At 43.1% G+C, this 15,587-nt stretch overlaps 1 protein-coding gene across 1 annotated transcript; it reads right to left on the reverse strand.

The window, feature by feature from the left end:
* Nucleotides 1–3,736: 3,736 nt before the first annotated feature.
* On the reverse strand, nt 3,737–15,575 carry SOD2 (superoxide dismutase 2, mitochondrial; the record flags this gene model as incomplete). Its single annotated transcript, XM_010840918.1, has 4 exons — nt 3,737–6,677; nt 8,660–8,839; nt 10,552–10,668; nt 15,272–15,575. Coding segments are annotated over 4 exons (747 nt in total), but the record flags the coding sequence as incomplete, so codon positions are not given.
* Nucleotides 15,576–15,587: the final 12 nt, after the last annotated feature.

Genomic DNA, 15,587 nt, shown 5'->3' on the forward strand with positions numbered 1-15,587 from the left:
CCAGCAAATTTGGAAAACTCAGCAGTGGCCACAGGACTGGAAAAGGTCAGTTTTCATTCCAATCCCAAAGAAAGGCAATACCAAAGAATGCTCAAACTACCACACAATTGCACTCATCTCACACACTAGTAAAGTAATGCTTAAAATTCTCCAAGCTAGGCTTCAGCAATATGTGAAGCTTGAACTTCCTGATGTTCAAGCTGGTTTTAGAAAAGGCAGAGGAACCAGAGATCAAATTGCCAACATCCACTGGATCATGGATAAAGCAAGAGAGTTCCAGAAAAACATCTATTTCTGCTTCATTGACTATGCCAAAGCCTTTGACTGTGTGGATCACAATAAACTGTGGAAAATTCTGAAAGAGATGGGAATACCAGACCACCTGATCTGCCTCTTGAGAAATTTGTATGCAGGTCAGGAAGCAACAGTTAGAACTGGACATGGAACAACAGACTGGTTCCAAATAGGAAAAGGAGTTCATCAAGGCTGTATATTGTCACCCTGTTTATTTAACTTCTATGCAGAGTACATCATGAGAAATGCTGGACTGGAAGAAACACAAGCTGGAATCAAGATTGCCGAGAGAAATATCAATCACCTCAGATATGCAGATGACACCACCCTATGGCAGAAAGTGAAGAGGAACTACAAAGCCTCTTGATGAAAGTGAAAGTGGAGAGTGAAAAAGTTGGCTTAAAGCTCAACTTTCAGAAAACGAAGACCATGGCATCCAGTCCCATCACTTCATGGGAAATAGATGGGGAAACAGTGTCAGACTTTATTTTTCTGGGCTCCAAAATCACTGCAGATGGTAACTGCAGCCATGAAATTAAAAGACGCTTAATCCTTGGAAGGAAAGTTATGACCAACCTAGATAACCTAGGAGGAGAAGGGGACGACAGAGGATGAGATGGCTGGATGGCATCACTGACTCAATGGACATGGGTTTGGGTGGACTCCGGGAGTTGGTGAAGGACAGGGAGGCCTGGCGTGCTGCGATCCATGGGGTCACAAAGAGTCGGACACGACTGAGTGACTGATCTGATCTGATCTGATCTGACTTTTTGGTTCACAGGTCACCCAACCACACAGGCCACAAATAAATCTAATTGGAAAGGGCTGTGCCTTATTTGGGGATTGGGACTTTGGGCTGTCTGTCTTGGAGAACGGGTAAGTGTTCCCAGAAGGAGATTGAAACAGATGCTGTGTCCAGGAAGGCACACCATGCTGAGCCTAGAGTCCTGCTCAGTAACTCCGGGTTCTCTGTCCTGAGCATACACTCTTCACTTCCCAGCAGCACCCCTGGCTTGGTGTTGCTGCATGGCTAACTTCTAGCCAGCGATGTGGGAGCAGAGTGATGTGTGCCAGGCCATAAAGCTTCCCGTGAGCAGCTCTCCATGCCTTCTCCCAGGCTGCCAGCTTGCTCCTCACATGCACAGGAACCATGGAAGCCATGCAGTCAAAGTGGCAGGGCCTCAGTAGAAGCCTGTATGTGAATTACTAGTAAGAGAGCAGACCATCAACCAGATCAAATGCTTGGAGCTTAATAGGAGAGAGAAACATCTAGCATTTATTCATTCAGAGGCTGTCAGTATAGCAACTAGCAATGTACCTCAAAAATACAATGATGGAACAAAGACACACCCAGGCAGCCTGGCTCCACACTTGTGCTATGCCACTCCCTACAAACATGAGGTGTTATCATGAACCATGGCTTTTGACATGCTGATGAGGGCTAGAAGCTAAAGACTTAGTTGGTTTTCTTCCTTCTGGTTTCCTCCTTGAGCCCCCGTGAAAGACGGAAGACAGTACTAACAGCAAATATGTGATTGGTTGGAAAATCTTTGTTTAAAGAATATAAACTGAATAGCTTTTGTAAATGACAGGACCATCCGGCATCATCAGTATGCATTTGGCTACAATGATTTTAGTTAATCCATAAAATGCTAGAGTTGTCACCTAAGATCATCTTTCCAAATCCATCATTTTACATGAAAGGGAAAGGACCAGAATCAGGCATGCTGACCAGTATCACACAGGTGCTGAAAGCATCAGGACCAGGGCCCAGGCCTCCCAGGACCACCCATTGCTCTTCTGAGTCATGTGCAAAGGCCCTGTGGTCACAGACGCTCTGTGTGGCTGCTCTGTGGGCTTCAGTAACTTCTGAGCCTGGTGGATACATGTATTTACAATATAATGTTGCTGTTGTTCAGTCATTGTCACGTCTGACTCTGTGACCCCATGGCCTGCAACACACCAGGCCTCCCTGTCCCTCACCATCTCCCAAAGTTTGTCCAAGTTCCTGTCCACTGAGTTGGACAGGATGGTTGATGCCATCCAACCATCTCATCCTCTGCCACCCTCTTCTCCTTCTGCCCTCGATCTTTCCCAGCATCAGTGCCTTAGTCGCTTGGTTGTATCCAACTCTTTGTAACCCCTTGGATAGTAGCCCACCAGGCTCCTCTGTTCATGGAATTCTCCAGGCAAGAATACTGGAGTGGGTTGCCATTCCCTTCTCCAGGGGATCTTCCTGACACAGGGTTTTTTCCACCGAGTCAATTCTTCACATCAGGTGGCCAAAGTATTGGAACTTCAGCTTCAGCATCTGTCCTTCCAATGAGTATTTGGGGTTGATTTCCATGATGGTCTATCAAATCACATCATTTAATAAAAAATGTTAATGTAGGCCCAGAATTGTGTGCTCCATACCAAAGACACACAAATGATCAGGGACTTTCTGCCCTGGGCCTTCCTGGAGCTCATGTTTTCACAGGAGCAGAGACATAACAGCCACATTGTGTGTGGAGGTGCGGGGTGCAGCCCCGGGACACTCGGGGGACAACTGTGAGCAGACAGAAGAGATGAGGCATTTGTTCTTTCCCTTTCAAACTAAAGTTGAGACACCTTATTTTTTCAAAGTGTCTTCCAGAAGCTGCTCAAGAGCAGCGTTCACTACCAATACAAGCACATGTGGAGCAGCTGACACGTGGCTTCCCCAAACACGGGCAAACCTAACTCTGCTTCCTGAGAACATACAGCTGACCCATGTTTGAACTGCACAGGTCCACTGACACGCAGACCTTTTTCAATAAACACATAAAGTATGAGATCCAAGGCTGGTCAGAAGCCAACTTTATATTATATGTGGATTTTTGACTGTGTGAAGTGTCTGTGCTCCTAAGGTCCCGAGTTGCTCAAGAGTCAGGTGGACTAATGGTCCAGGGAGAGCTTCACTAATCTCATACTTTCCAACACCCAAGTGAATAAAATATAATCACTCAAGATGTGATATGATGTTAGTTGCTCAGTCATGTCCGACTCTTTGCGACCCCATGGACCGCAGCCTGCCAGGCTCCTCTGTCCTTGTGATAAAAATCTTTTTTCCTAGAGTTAAGACAAGATTCTGTGTTTGGGTAATGTTCTAAGATGTTATAATTGGGACTTCCCTGGTGTCCAGGGGTTAAGACCACACTCCCAATGCAGGGGGCACAGGTGCAATCTCTGGTCAGGAAACAGATCCCACGTGCCACACAGCATGACCAAAAAAAAGATGTTTTAACGTTATAATTTATCATATAAAATGCTCTATAGCTGGAGATAGAATTCATATGTCTTCAGGGTTTTCAGAGTAAAATTTCAACTGCCTATCATTTATTATTCCTTTCCTACCGTAAAAATGATACAGCATTGTAGGATTATAAATATTTTTTGAACATATTTAATGAAGACCCCTTTTGGTGGCAAACAGATTCTTTTATTGGCAATCAAAAAACTTCACACTTACAATATGAAAATAAATGCTCCTTTAATGAATAATTAAATGAAAACTTTGCAGGACCTTACAGGATATTTAGTAGGTACCACGTGTACCTTACAACACAGAATGTCAGCTTGATGGGATTGTGAGAGCGTGACTGAAAATGAGAGATGTCATTTATAAAACAGCTACCTCACAGCTTTCCCAAAGAGTAGTTCCTCTGCGATTAAAACAAGAAACAAAATTCGTGCTTCTGCCTCGTTTTAAGATGTGACTGAGCATACATCAGTCTTAAATTTTATGATTTCGATGTTGCTTTTTCAAGGCACTCAACAGAAACTCAAATCTCATTTTAGAATCATGAATCTGAGATTTGCAGTGAAGCTGTAATTTCTCAGTATCAAAGTTTCATTATTACACAACAATTCTGCTTCACAAACACCCTTCGTACTTCGTCCTGCTCCCCTGAGGCACCGCCCATTCTAAGTAAGGTTTCTGCAGCTTGTCTGAGACTAGAGCAGGCTCTGCTGCTTCGGTCACAAAACTCTTCCTGGGTGAACAGGAAGAGTTGCCCTTGCCCTTTCCAGAAGAAATGCTGTTTTTACTTTTTCTGTTTCTTTTCTACTATGAAAAACAGGGCTAAACCGAATCTTAGAATCTTATTTTCTGCTGGATGATTAAAATCTGTATTGCATATGTCATCTTAAGTCTCTTAAAATCCAAAACTTTAGTGGAGGACAGTATGCTTTCTCTTGTTGTCACTTAATCAAAGCAAAAATAGAGCCCCATAGAAGTTTCAACATTGAATGTTTTGTGAGTCGTAAAGCTTAGTACGAGTCCAACAGCTTGATATGTCCGTAGTCTGTGCATTATCTTTGATAGTTCATGATCTAGAAGACCACTTGTAGTCAAAAGCCCATCTTTCAAAAAGGTCCTATTTCCTCAATAGTCTGTTTACAGAGTTCACTGCCTTGTTTATATATATAGGCATGTATACCTGTATACAGGATACATGTAACAAGTGGTCACACAACCGCCTTTATATATACAGGCACATATATGTATATATAAGATATGTGTTAGCAGCAGTCACTCAGCTCTTAGCTGTGCTCCATGAAAGCCACTTTGGATGGCGATCATAGTCTCTGAGTCATTTTCAATCCATACACACACACACAGTTAACACTAGTCTCATAAATGCTGTTAACAATTCAGAAGGACTGCTTTTCTAATTGAACTCTAAAAGAAAAGTGCCTTGAATTTAAATTTTTTAAAAAACTTCAGTCTTCAATATTGAAACTGCTAAGTCACTCCATTTTTCTATGAAAAAAAAAAAAAACAACCCACAGATAATAGAGTTGGGGGAAACTTTTTAAATGAAAAAATAAATTTGAAAAAACATGAAAAAGCAAATTTGAGAAAACACCCTGTTACTAAATAGTTTAAGAAAAGAAACCTACAGAGAGAAAATATTCCCATAGAAAGGTAAAAGCTATGTGGACTGCCACAAATAATGGCATTATTTGTAATAACAATTAGAAATAAATGAAACCTTCAGTAATCGGACTGTAAAATTTATTAGGAAGTGTCCAACTGATAAAGCATTATACAGCCATTAACGATGAGGAGGGATCTGATGGACAGGGAACACCTGAAGCCAAATACAGAAAGGACCCTGCTGCTCTGAACAGCTCCAGTCGAAAAAACTAAGCAGGAACGCCATGTGCGGTGTCACTGAATTAGGGGTAGTCTTCCTTTTACTGGAAAAACCAATAAAGCAATATAAAGCTTCTGTATTGATTGTACCTTTTCTAAAAGAAAGCAAAAAAAAAACCCCTCAAAATGGAAGAAATTACTGAAAAACAAGTCTTTGCAAATAAATGTTCCAGAGCGGGGCGTGCGTCTGACTGCATCCAGAAACCAACGTGTCTTTCATCACTTGGGAGGCAGGACCTGAGCCAGCCTGGTTCTCTCGAGAGGAAGGCGGCGTGAACAGACCCAGAAGAAGAGGGGTAAGTGCCCAGCCAGAGGATCTGTGGCCACAGCCCTATTGTGGATTTTATTAACCAGGCTGTAATTTGTCCCCTTTGAGTGCTTAGACAACACACATTGCTATGCTTCAAGACAAAATTTCACAAAAGTCTTTATTTTTCTTGCTACAGAAAAATTCAGAGGCGCTACTATTTCCTTCTCATAATAAAGCAATTCTCAGCAATCAAGTCATATATATTTTTAATGACAAAATGGTTAGTGTTAACCCTATGTAACATGTGATCAGAAAATAATTAAAGACCACGGGGTGGTGACTATCAGAAACAATACTGGACAGAAGATTACCAACAGAGCAATTTTCAATAGAAAACTGAGCATTTTCCTTGGGAAATAAATTTAATATTCTATTATTAAGCAACTGGGGCAAAAAAGATTAGATTTTCTGTAACTGCGATTGAACAGGATTAGAAAGGCTTCATGGGGATGAAGTTTTTTTTGATGGTTTTATGATGACAACTACCACCTCCTAGCTAGTTTAGCTCTCCGAAGAAAATGTTCAATCAAAAGGCTAAATCATACAAAGCACTTAACGTTTTCAAACAGTTGCCTAATAACAAACTTTAAAAAGAGATTATCCATAGCAGTGGATTATTTTTATCAAATTTTTGAACAAGCCACACTCAGAAACACTACAACAGAGCAGCGTACTGGTTTATCTGGTTCTCTGCACTACTACAAAATAGTCAGAAAGAGCTTGGTGTACTCAGTGTAAGGCTGACGGTTTACTTGCTGCAAGCCGTGTATCGTGCAGTTACATTCTCCCAGTTGATCACATTCCAAATGGCCTTCAGATAATCGGGCCTGACATTTTTATACTGAAGGTAATAAGCATGCTCCCACACGTCAATCCCCAGCAGGGGGATAAGACCTGTTGAAATGAAACAAAAACCACAAGATTCAATCTAAAACACTGCATCTTCTCACTTTAACTGTCCTATGCACACAAAACTACCCTTTACCACATTCTCGTCCACTTTTCAGTTTCTTATATATGATATATATAGGAAATCTGCATAAGAATAAAGATCCTAAACGATTTTAAACTTTACTCTTTGGAAGAAGAAAATGTGATAAATAGGAAAAATAATTGAAATAGACTTGGGAAAAATCAACTAAACCACAGTATTTAACAGGTGTTCTTAAAATCAACAGATTTATCCAAGAGCCAATTCTCAGTGGTCCTTACTAGGGGTCTCAAAAAGGGTGTGATTCATTTGCAGGGGTGGCTATGTGTATGCTAAGTCACTCAGTTGTGTCTGACTCTTTGGGACCCCATGGACTGCAGCCCACCAGGCTCCTTTGTCCATGGGGATTCGCTCAGCAAGATTACTGGAGTGGGTTGCCATGCCCTCTCCAGAGGATCTTCCTGACCCAGGGATCAAACCCAGGTCTCCAGCATGCCTGAGTACCTTCCAAAGGTGGTGTGCATTTGTGGGGGGCTATGAAAAACCTGCTCTGCTCCCCTGGACTAAGGTTAGTCACAGAGAGCACAAAGCATTTATGATGTATAATTAATAAAAGTGAGTCACTTTTCGGTACAACAGAAATTAACACAACATTGTAAACCAACTATATTTCAATAAAATAAAGCACAAGGTTTATATGAGACATTAATATAAGAATAAGTTAACAACGAAAACTGAGTAAGACTTAAGGAAAAGATGCACATTTCAGAAATTAAGTAATTTAAATGAAGAATTAGTTAAAGCTACAAAACATTCATTTAAGAAACCTCTCTAGGGACTTCCCTGGAGGTCCAGTGGTTAAGAATCCACACTTCCAATGCAGGGGGCATGGGTTTGATTCCTGGTCAGGGAACTAAAATCCCACAGACCACGCTGTACAGCCAAAAAAAAAAGAAACCTCTCCAACTGTAAACACTCCTCTAAGAAAAGAGTCATCAACAAATGTGTCTGAGTCCATCGTGAGGTGTGCCACTAATCATTTATAATTAAGGCAGCAAAATTCATACATGACTTTTCCCATAAGTAAACTGCCATGACTTTCATTTATCTTTATTCCCATTGGCTTTCTTCAAGCGGGGAGAAGGCGGTGTCGCTAGGATTCACCAATCACAGCCTTCTGGGTCAGGTACCTGACTCCAGAGCACTCAGGGCTCACAAATCTTTGCTTTTCCCAATTCTGTGGCTCCCAAAAGAGCAGCTTAGATTCTGACTAAATCTGGACAGATCCGGGGCAGTGGGTCATGTAAGGAGGTCTCCTGACATGTGCAGAGGCAGAAAATATGGCTGAGACCCACTGCTAACCGATGCGATCACCTTTCATCAGAGTTTCAGCTGACCACTGGATTGTTAGGACTACTCCCTAAAGAGCTACTACTTCCATCTGGCTCAACATGAAAAAGGAATTCATGAGCCCAGCCTGCAGCTTTGAAGCCCAGCCTCTTCCTGCGCCAAAGCCCTCCGCAAGGCAGACTCTGGAAACCTGAGCTCTGGTCCCAGTTTAGCCACAGGTGCTCAGCAGAGGGGATGAGAGTCCAAGGTTTGAAGTCAGACCGAGCCTGTGTCTCTTTTCCTCCTTCATGCTATTTATCTAATCTTAGGTTTTTATACTAGTGCATATAATTATTCTGTAGCCTGATATGAATTCTCTATCAAATGAAGCAGAGCTTATGTTTAAAATCTTTTTTGTTAACATATCTGTAAAATTACATGTGCTAATTTTATAAAATATCAAGGACCTGGAAAGCATTTTTGCTCACACAAGACTCTGGGTATCGGCTCCTAAGATCTGCTCAAAACGTATTCAGGAAGGTTTAAACGCTGTTAGTCTCCAGTTCACGATAAATGCTTTACAATGAACCATCTCTCCAGAATAAAGAATTCTAACCTGTTGTTCCTTGCAGGGGATCCTGGTTAGAACAAGCAGCAATCTGTAAGCGTCCCTGCTCCTTATTGAAGCCGAGCCAACCCCAACCGGAGCCTTGGACACCAACAGATACAGCAGTCAACTTTTCCTTAAATTTGGCAAAGGAACCAAAGTCACGTTTGATGGCTTCCAGCAATTCCCCTATTAAAAACAGAAACCAAAAAAAGGTTACAAAACCCACCCATGAATGAAGAGATTACAACAATTACAATAAATCATTTTAGCACATATATCAAGTATTATTGTCATACGGCCCAAGACACCAGGCAACACAGAAAGCACTCCGTAACCCAGCAAGCCTACAAAACACAGTCATTCCTGCCCCGACATGACAGTCGTCGGGTTTCATGATTTTTATTCACGTGTGTGTTACTGAAACACGTTAGAGGGATTTTTTTCACTCACAGTGCTATTTCCACAAGGAAAGAAATAGTATTTTCCATTCACTTTCTTTTTCCCCCTCAACAGAAGATTTTACTTTGAATCCTACCCTACCTACTCTGTCGCAATTTGGGAATAAAATGTTATGGCTGAGATTTGCTTCTTCTCCAAGGCAGCCCAGATCTTTCCTACCTTAATTACTACATCATTTTAAAAAGAGTGATGTTGCCTCTTAAAGTGAACTAAGGGTGCACTCCACGGGTCATCACCCTTTTTATTCTGTAGCAATACAGAATACAGTCCTAGACTGAGCACATCAACTAAATCAACTACGCCCAAGATATTCCTTCTCTTATTTTAATGGTCTAAAAGTAATCATCTAGGGGCTTCCCAGGTGGTCCGGTGGCTAAGACTCTGTGCTCCCAATGCCCCAAGGCCAAGGTTTGCTGCCTGGCAGGGAATTAGATCCCACCTGCCATAGCTAAGACCTGGCAGAGCCAAAAAATAAATATTCAACTTCTTTTCAATTTTTAAAGTAATCATCTATTATAAGCACAAGTGGTGAGATAAAGGGGCACGGATAACACAAAAATGGCAGAGTGCCAAAACCTGTTGGCTGAACATAGGTGTATCTGATATTCTGGTAACTCTCAATACCTCAAAAGTATTAAGTCATGGTCCAAAGATCTACCTCAGAAAAAATAAATTCTCCAGCTCCCCATACTTACTCCTCCAATCATCCTTACTTCCAAATGAAACTGCTTATTTCAAGTGCATAAGGTGCCTTCTAGAATATGATTAAAAATGCCTCAGAAACTTAAGGTAGATGCCAGAAGACCAGAGACAAAGGTGGAGAGCTCTGTTTATGGCCCATACCTTCCCTGGGATGGGAAGGATAAAGTTACGGGACTCCACGCACCAAACAGGAAGTCAAGTGAACAAGCAGAGCGAACAAGTCCATTGGCTCTGGACTCCCTTGTTACCTGCAGCTGTCCTGGAAAACCTATTTTTCTGGGACAGTTTACTTTTTTATCAGTTAGAAAGAGTAGTAAAATAATAGCAAAGGGCACTATTCTATAATGGCCTAATTTTTAAAACAACCCTATAATCATCCCCATACCATACAGATGAAGAAAAGTAAGATATGGAATGGTTAATATCTTATCCCAGGGCCTAGAGCAAGTAAATGAAAATTCATCTTTCCTAAAAACTCAGTCTTCCCCTGATGCACAGTGCATTTCGACCAGGAGATGACACCGTATGTGGTATTGTGTGTGTGCGTGTGTGCATAATTCCCTGGATGTATTCTGCACTCTCGCACGTGCCCCTCTGAAAGTTACAGCTCTGTCGTACCCTCTGCTATGAGAAAGATGCCATCATGATACCTCAGGGAGAATGAAGGTAACTTAAGAAAATCAAGTCATTCCTACTATGCACAAAATGAAGCCAAGGTTGCCCCAGTTTAAACCAACCTTGGGGTTCTCCACCACCGTTAGGGCTCAGATTTGTCCAGAAGATGCTGTGATTGATATGGCCCCCACCGTTGAACTTCAACGCAGGCTGCAGAGCTATCTGAGCTGTAACATCACCTGAAAGATTAAAATATGAATACATTTTCTTTAAAGTCTTGCGCTTTATGGCAACCCACTCCAGTGTTCTTGCCTGGAGAATGCCACTGACAAAGGAGCCCGGTGGGCTACAATCCATGGGGCTGCAAAGAGCTGGATACGACTGAGTGACTGAACAAGCAGTCCCAAAACTTCACCATTTCAATATTTTACCAAAAAAAAAAAAAGTGTCCCCAAATTATGTGTCCCAGTGGATTTTCAGTTCAATCAATAATGTAGCAAACAGCTAGTGAGCAAGAGTGGCAAAGCTAGTAAAAAATTCACTCCTAGGCTTCAAAGAACTCGGTTTTCTCGGATAGAAAAGATTTCAGTAAATGACCTGACAAAGAAAACAAGGACAGAAAATAGTGGAGTGCTATAAAATAGATGGTTGCATACACAGGCTATATGGAGAACGTTCAACTCTCATTCTCTAGACAACCACCTACGAACATGGTTATACTACCCAAACCTCAACTTACTCAAAACTGAACCGCTGATCTTCAACCCCAAACGCGTTCGTCCAAAGGCCTCCCCCATCTCAGTGAGTGCCAGCTGTTTGCTCAGGGTATATTTGATGACATGGTGATTTGTAATTCTTTTCCTCTCACACCCCACATCCAACCCAGCAGCAAAGCCAGAGAACATCCAGAGAACATCCAGAACCTCATCCCTTCCTCCAGCCTCCATGTCTCCCACTGTCTGCTGCTTCTACACCCACCCCTACGGTCTATTCTCAACACAGTGGTCAGAGGGCTTCTCTAAACCTCAGACTGATCATGGCACACCTGGGGTCAAACCCCTCCACAGGCTGCTCTTATCAGAGTGAACCCCAAGTCCTTACAATCGGTACAGGGATGCGTGTCATACGGCCCTCTGCATCTCCCTGCTGGCCCAGCTCAGGCCACAGTGGCCCCTCCTGGCACTTAGATAGCCGGCCTGGCATGCAGCCAGCTTAGGGCTTCCACTGACCACTGCAGCCTTTGCTGGAACACTCTTCCTGGAGACAGCCTCCGGGTTTACCCCTCCTTTCCCTCTCAAGTCTCCACTGAAGCATCAACCACATTAGAAGGCTTCTCTAACCACAATATGAAATGGGCAATGCCCACCGGCCTCCAGACCACTTCCCGTCATCTGTTTTCCTCGATAGGACTTCAGCCCCTGACATACTACACATTTCTTATTCACGTCTCTCCATGCAAGGAAAGCTCCAATGAAGACATGGACTTCTGTGTGCTGCTGTGTCTCTGAGGCTCAACATATTGCCTTACAACATAGCAGGCACTCATGACACTAAATGGAGTTTCTACAGAAAAAGAATTCTGACCTCTGTACTTTAAAAAGAATGGCATATTTGGAGCTGTTTTTTTGACCTTGCCAAACATGGAGGCAAAATAAGATATTTTTTTCTATGCCTTGAAGAAGGTACAGACTAACAAAACTATTATGAAAGATGGGAATTTCCTTATTCAGTATTAAGTTCTTATGACTCCAAGATCCCAAAGTGAAGGACACAGAACCAAGCAGAACTCTGCCCTTGGGGAGCTTACATAACAGAAGAAGTTTTCTATTTCTGTTGTTGGTTCATTCACTCAGTCATGTCCAACTCTTTGCAACCCCATGAACCACAGCACACCAGGCCTCCATCACCAACTCCCAAAGTTCACCCAAACCCATGTTCATCAAATCGGTGATGCCATCCAACCATCTCATCCTCTGTTGTCCCCTTCTCCTCCTGCCCTCAATCTTTTGCAGCATCAGGGTCTTTTCCAATGAGTCAGCTCTTTGCAGCAGGTGGCCAAAGTACTGGAGTTTCAGCTTCAAAATCAGTCCTACCAATGAATACCCAGGACTGATCTCCTTTAGGATGGACTGGTTGGATTTCCTTGCAGTCCAAGGGACTCTCAGGAATCTTCTCCAGCACCACAGTTCAAAAGCATCAATTCTTCGGTGCTCAGCTTTCTTTATAGTCCAACTCTCACATCCATACATGACCACTGGAAAAACCATAGCCTTGACTAGACGGACCTCTGTTGACAAAGTAATGTCTCTGCTTTTTAATATGCTGTCTAGGTTGGTCATTTCTGTTGTTAGGGTGCATGCTAAGAACACACATAAGAAATGGCGCTGTCTGAAACAATAAAGCCTCCAGGTTTTAGCAATTCAGAAAGTGAAGTGAAGTGAAGTCGCTCAGTCGTGTCTGACTCTTTTCGACCCATGGACTGTAGCCCACTAAGCTCCTCCAGCCATGGGATTCTCCAGGCAAGAATACTGGAGTGTGTTGCCATTTCCTTCTCCAGGGGATCTTCCCCACCCAGGGATCGAACCCAGGTCTCCCACATTGCAGGCAGATGCTTTAACCTCTGCACTACCAGGGAAGCCCCAGCAATTCAGAAAGGAGAAGGCCAATGATATCTAAATACACAGATAATCTTTGAGAGTTCTGTTTAAGATACCAACTTTTGTCACTATGTTTACAAAATAATTTTCTGACAGATCAGTGTTTCCCTTACTAATTTTTTTTGGAGAATCAATCTAAAAATAAATACAGAATTTATATTGCTTTTTACTGCCAACAGTAACTATAATGGAAAAGAAACTTGCTTACTGAGAACTAGTTTCATCACAATCTCCTCAAGTTTACATAAGCATTTTTAAATTTTAATAGAAATTTGGGGGGCTTAATATCTGCTTTTAAGAATTTTCCTGAAGCTCAACGTTTTCTTTGGCTTCACAGTAGTTTTTTCCTCTGTTGAATACAGTAAAAGTCAAATATATATGTTTGTTTGAAAAGTATTTATGGTACTTTCCTGAGATAAAATTAATGATGTTATTTTCCTTACACTTTTTTCCAAAATTTTCAAACATGAAAATGTAACTTCTTAATGGTTTTTAAAATATAATTGTTTAAATAAACAAAAGTACCACAGATACTTATAAAATATATTAGAATATATATATAGAACACAGAATATATTGTGATAAAGTAAAGCTTTTTTCCCAGAAGCTTTCACTAAACAAGCAAAGCTTCTATTGCACAAGGACTGGCATTTAAGCTGCTTTTAAAATACTGAAGAGGCATTCAGAGGTGTCATGTGTTGTCTTACAGGAAATAAGTTTCACAACTGGGATTTACCCCAGCCTCTCCCCATTACCACATTCTTCCCGAAGTTGTTTTTTCCCTAAATCGTAGAACCTCTTCCTGTACTCAGAACCTTTTTCTTTCTTCAGACCATCCCTCTGATGGTCACAAGTAAATCTTCCAGAATGTGGTAACTTCCTCTTCTTTTCGTTTACCTAATAATCTCACACACGACCAGACTGAACTGCTGCCTTTTCCCACTAGATGTCCCCAGTCAACAAGCAGTCACTGCCTAAAATACAATCAACCAATTTCTCAGGACTGAAATTCAACTCGCAGATATAGGAAATCTAGAAAACTGATGCTGATGAACCATGTGCAGGGCAAGAATAGAGACGCAGATGTAGAGAAGGAATGGACTCGTGGACAGGACCGGTGGGAAGGGGCGGGGGAGGAATTGAGAGAGCAGCACTGAGGTACATACAGTGCTGCTGCTGCTGCTGCTGCTGCTAAGTCACTTCAGTCGTGTCCAACTCTGTGCGACCCCATAGACGGCAGCCCACCAGGCTCCCCCATCCCTGGGATTCTCCAGGCAAAACACTGGAGTGGGTTGCCATTTCCTTCTCCAATGCATGAAAGTGAAAAGTGAAAGTGAAGTCGCTCAGTATACACTACCATATCTGAAATAGCTAGCTAGTGGGAAGCTCCCTGTACTGCACAAGGAGCTCAGCTGGGTGCTCTGTGATGACCTACAGGGGTGGGCTGAGGGGGCGGGTGGGGGAGGCTCAAGAAGGAGGGGATATGTGTATACCCATAGCTGATTCATGGAGAAGGAAATGGCAACCCACTCCAGTATTCTTGCCTGGAGAATCCCATGGACAGAGGAGCCTGGGGGGCTACAGTCCATGGTGTCGCAAAGAGTCGGACACGACTGTGCGACTAACAACAACAACATAGCTGATTCATGTCCTTGAACAGCAGAAACTAACACAACATTGTAAAGCAATTATACTCCAAATAAATAAAATGGGGGAAAAAAAACATTTAGGAAAAAAAAATGCACTTTTAACTGTGTTGCTTCAGCCACACGTACAGCCTGGAAACAACGGTTTCCCTCACGCAAAACTGTAAAAACTATTCTGTATAGAAACGTTAAGACATCGTACTCCCATAGACGGCCCCAGACTCAAAACACAGAATAAAGTTCACGCACTACGGGTTTTGTCAACTGAGCTCCTCTAAAAAAAGAAAAACACCAACTCCGTACTATATTTTCACTCAATTCAAAAGAGTGGCATATAAAAGAAAACAGAGTGGCCAACAAATGCAAGCCTGGGTTCCCCACGAAACGGCTGTTGTCCCTGTGAATTCCGCCCCCAGGTCCACGCGTAACCGCGCACGTTGGTTCTGCGCGGCGCCGGGGGGCACTGGTCTTTACCAGGCACGCCTCGCAGCGTAGCGCCCCGCCACCCGCTTCCCAGAGCCCGGCCGCCCGGCACCCACCCTTCTCCAGCGCCTCCCGGTACTTCTCCTCGGCGACGTTGAGGTTGTTCACGTAGGCCGCGTGGTGCTTGCTGTGGTGCAGCTGCATGATCTGCGCGTTGATGTGCGGCTCCAGGGCGCCGTAGTCGTACGGCAGGTCGGGGAGGCTGTGCTTCTGCCGGGAGCCCAGCACGCTCAGGGCCGGCACCAGTCTCCTGCTCGTGCTGCAGAGAGAGCACACCCAGCGCGATTGGGCCCCGCACGCAGCCACCTTTCCCCCGCGAGCGCGTCTCCGCAGCCCGGAGAGAGGACCCGAGCGCCGGAGAGGAGGAGGAGG

This window comes from Bison bison, unplaced genomic scaffold (genome assembly GCF_000754665.1).
Source record: "Bison bison bison isolate TAMUID 2011002044 unplaced genomic scaffold, Bison_UMD1.0 scf7180017864148, whole genome shotgun sequence".
NCBI lineage: Eukaryota > Metazoa > Chordata > Mammalia > Artiodactyla > Bovidae > Bison > Bison bison.